The 3,669-nt window shown below is 39.3% G+C and overlaps 1 protein-coding gene across 1 annotated transcript in view; it reads left to right on the top strand.

Moving 5' to 3' along the window:
• Positions 1-2,990, top strand: part of nadsyn1 (NAD synthetase 1) — a gene marked incomplete at both ends in the record, with an annotated part of 16,575 nt that extends 13,585 nt beyond the window's left edge. Inside the window, 3 exon segments of the mRNA XM_035651869.1 lie at positions 1,438-1,569; positions 2,465-2,534; positions 2,862-2,990. Coding sequence (XP_035507762.1) covers positions 1,438-1,569; positions 2,465-2,534; positions 2,862-2,990 — 331 coding nt within the window.
• Between the last annotated feature and the right edge of the window lie 679 nt (positions 2,991-3,669).

The following is a 3,669-nucleotide window of genomic DNA, read 5'->3' as shown; positions in this document are numbered from 1 at the left end:
GTTCATTGATCTAATTGGTTGAAGGTCGCCTGTGATAGATGGTTCATCCAATCACCTGTCAAGTATTTTTTCAAAATGCCTGCCCTTCTCTTCAACAACGACTTGCCAAACCATCTGGCGCAGTCAGGTCCTCTCTGATGGTACTTCACTGACTCACCACATGCCCCCACCATCACAGCCCCTGATGTATTTTAATGCAGAGCTGCTTTTGGTTTAAACACCTGGTACCTAGAGGTGGGCATTAACTAAATACAAATACTGTACTTAAGTACTTTTTTCTGGTATCTGTACTCTACTTCTAATTTTTACTTTTACTCCCTACATTTTTACACAAATATCTGAACTTTCTACTGTTTACATTTTCAACACAGACTCATTACTTCAGTTTGAGTGCATCTGAGGGAAATTCTGAAATTTTATTTGTTTTTCATTCCCTCCAGGAAGATGCAATCGCAACAATTAAGCAAATTAACCCAATCACTTTGTGTTCTTCTCAACTTGCAATTTGTCCAATCAACACAACTTTTACACAAATTTCACTAATCATTGTATTTCCCCGCGAGTTTCACCAATCATAGTAAAATGTTGAGCCATATATCACCAAACTACTAGCGATTTTATTCTCACTGGAGCAAGTTGCCTTCGATTTTTTATGAATTGTTTGAAAATAAATTACAACTACTGCAAAAAAGAGAAGCCTAAAAACATAGCAACATGCAGAGTTTTAGGCTGCAACAATCCCAAGAAAAGTCCATGAAATCCAGAAGGGACTGATATTTGCATAATTGCACGCTTCCCAGTATCAAGACCGGTTCATATTACACAAGACTAAACAGACAGAGAGGAAATTTCAGTTATCTTTGCACAGAAACAGCCGGTAGAAATGTCCTTTTGAAGAGAGTACTTTTTACTATTTTTTACTTTGAAAGTACTGAGCCAGTACTTTTTCACTTTTACTTGAGTAAAGAATCCTTACTTCTACTTTTACCTGAGTCTTTTACACAATTATCTGTACTTCTACTTGAGTCAAAAAATGCAATCATAACAGCTTAAACCCAGCCTACGCAAACTGACATAAAGCGACTCCTTGTCTTTGGAAACACTGGAACAAATGGCTGTATGTGTTTTAGTCCCTTTGGACTTTGACACTTTATGTTAATTTGGACCTATGTGTCTGAAATAAAGTTAAATTGAATAAAAATCAATTCTAAAAATTGAAAGATTAAAGAATGTGTGTACTTTAGCTACTTCTGCTGGTAACAGATGTTAATTTGAGGCTTATTCACAAATATAAATGTTCTATTCAGTGGTCAAACGGCAGCCACAAAACCTTATTAGTCTAGCTAAAGCCGTGCAACTACAAAAAGATGAAGGCTCTTTTTCACCTCTTTGTAAGATAATTAACTTTTCTCCCAATAAATAACTTTTCTTGCTCAGTCTGACAGGATATTTCACAAAGTACGACTGCTCCAGTGCTGACATCAACCCAATAGGAGGCATCAGCAAGACCGACCTGAAGAGCTTCCTGCTGTACTGCGTTGAGCAGTTCCAGCTTACTGCTCTGAGAGGGTAAGTTCAGCTGACAGTTGTAGAGAGATTGAACTGTTGCAACTGCATTGTCTTAGCTGTGAGTTTACAGTCATTGTCCTGTTGGAAAGTGAACTTTTGGTCCAGTCTTAGGTCCTGAGCACCCTGAACAAGGTTTTATTAAGGTTAACAGGTTTCCCTCAACCCTAACCAGTCCTCCTGTCCCTGCTGCCGAAAAACACCCCCACAATGCTGGAAGTTTCTCCCATCTCCACACAGGATCTTTGGAGCTGAGCCATAGTGATGATTGGGTTCTTGGTCACCTCTCTTACCAAAGCCCTTCTCCCCCAATTCCAAGTTTGGCCAGACAGACACTTTATAATTCAGTTCTATGACTGTTCTAGACTTCTTTCACTTTATAATCATGGAGGCCACTGTCCTTCCCCACATCTGCACCTCAACACAATCCTGTCTCTGAGCCCGCAGACAGTTCCTTCTATATATAGTAGGAGTGGGCAATCTGATGATTTTAGAGAGATTCTACTTTTGAGGCAAATTGTAGAGATTGCGGTATTTAGCATTAACCTCTTACTTCTGTTTCTAAACTTCCACGCTATGTGAACAAACCAGTTCAGTAATGTAGCTACCTAGATGGCTGTGCAGACTGGACAAATTACTTCAGGTGGCTCTAACTGTGGTGATGTATTGTAAACAATGCAATTGAGTTTTGAATAGTTTAACTGTTATTTTGTGATGATGTTGTCTTTTGGCTTCTGTTTCTAACTTCAAATTAAACTCAGGTTTTAATCATTTTGAAACCTGTGCAGTATCTTTAATGCAATGTTGTATTTTAATGGTGCAAATTGAGGAATTCATGGGCTGTTTGAAGTCTGGCTATAGTCATAGTAATGACTATATGAAAAATGCATATGTGCAGCATCCTGGCCGCTCCGCCCACAGCTGAACTGGAGCCACTGACAGACGGACAAGTGTCACAAACAGACGAGGTAAGAAATTGATATATTGTGTATCTGTAGACCTTTTAAAGGTCCGTTGTGTAGGATTCAGTGGCATCTGGTGGTGCAGCTGCACACTACAACACCCTTGCCTCACTCTATCATTGCAAACATCTATGAGAAATTACAGTGGCCACAAAACAAGACCCTGTCTATCTAGATACAGTGTTTGGTAGTCCATTTTTGGCTACTGTAGAAACATGGCAGTTCAGTTAAGTCAATGGCGAACTCCATAGAAGAGGACCCGCTCCCTCTGTAGATAAAACAGCTTATTCTAAGGTAGCAAAAAACTAACCACCACCACACCTTCCTCCTCAGGCAGACATGGGGATGACCTACTCTGAGTTATCGGTGATTGGACGACTGAGAAAGATCTCCAAGTGTGGCCCCTTCAGTATGTTCTGTAAACTCATTCACATGTGGAAGGATGCACTGTCACCCACGGAGGTCAGTTAACATTTTGGAAAGTGTAATCCTCCACTAGGGAATAATGTGATGTCCATTTAAAATATATAAATACTAAAGAAAAAAGAAGAAAAAAAATGCAACTTATGAATTCTTTTTAGAGGAGAGAAGTGAGATTCTTACCAAATCTGTAGTGGCATTATTGACTTGATTTTTGTTTTACTTATTTTGGTTACAATCACAAAAAAACAAACAGATGTAAATAAGAGCATATAAGTAAATTAAAGTAAATTAACAAAATGCTTGATCACCTTTGGTTTTTAACTGGGTGTGTGGAATGGAGAGCAGTTTTTTGATTCAGTTGATTGGTCACCTGATCCAGTCAAGAGGTGGAATAGGGGATGTGCTGTTCAGAGATGTAGCCTGGTTCTTGTCCATGCAGTGCTGGTAAACAGTGAAGAGAGTTCTTGGTACCAGTGAGAAGTTTTGCTGCATTTTGACCCAGCTGCAGGCAAGATAAAGTCGATTGACTGATTCCTACATAGAGAGAATTGCATTATTCAAGGCGAGAGGAAATAAAAGTGTGAACTATGTGCTATACAAACATGACATGCCTCACTCCATAATCACTAATGAAGCACACCCTTCCAATCTGGTTATCTATTTAAAATCTATTTAAGCTGCAGAATTTCCCATCCCCTGTCAATGCCGCTGTTGCCCT

The sequence above is a fragment of the Morone saxatilis genome, unplaced genomic scaffold (genome assembly GCF_004916995.1).
Source record: "Morone saxatilis isolate NCDOM2014 unplaced genomic scaffold, NCSU_SB_2.0 Contig11, whole genome shotgun sequence".
In the NCBI taxonomy this organism is placed as follows: Eukaryota; Metazoa; Chordata; class Actinopteri; family Moronidae; genus Morone; species Morone saxatilis.
This window is presented reverse-complemented; position numbering and strand designations above follow the sequence as displayed.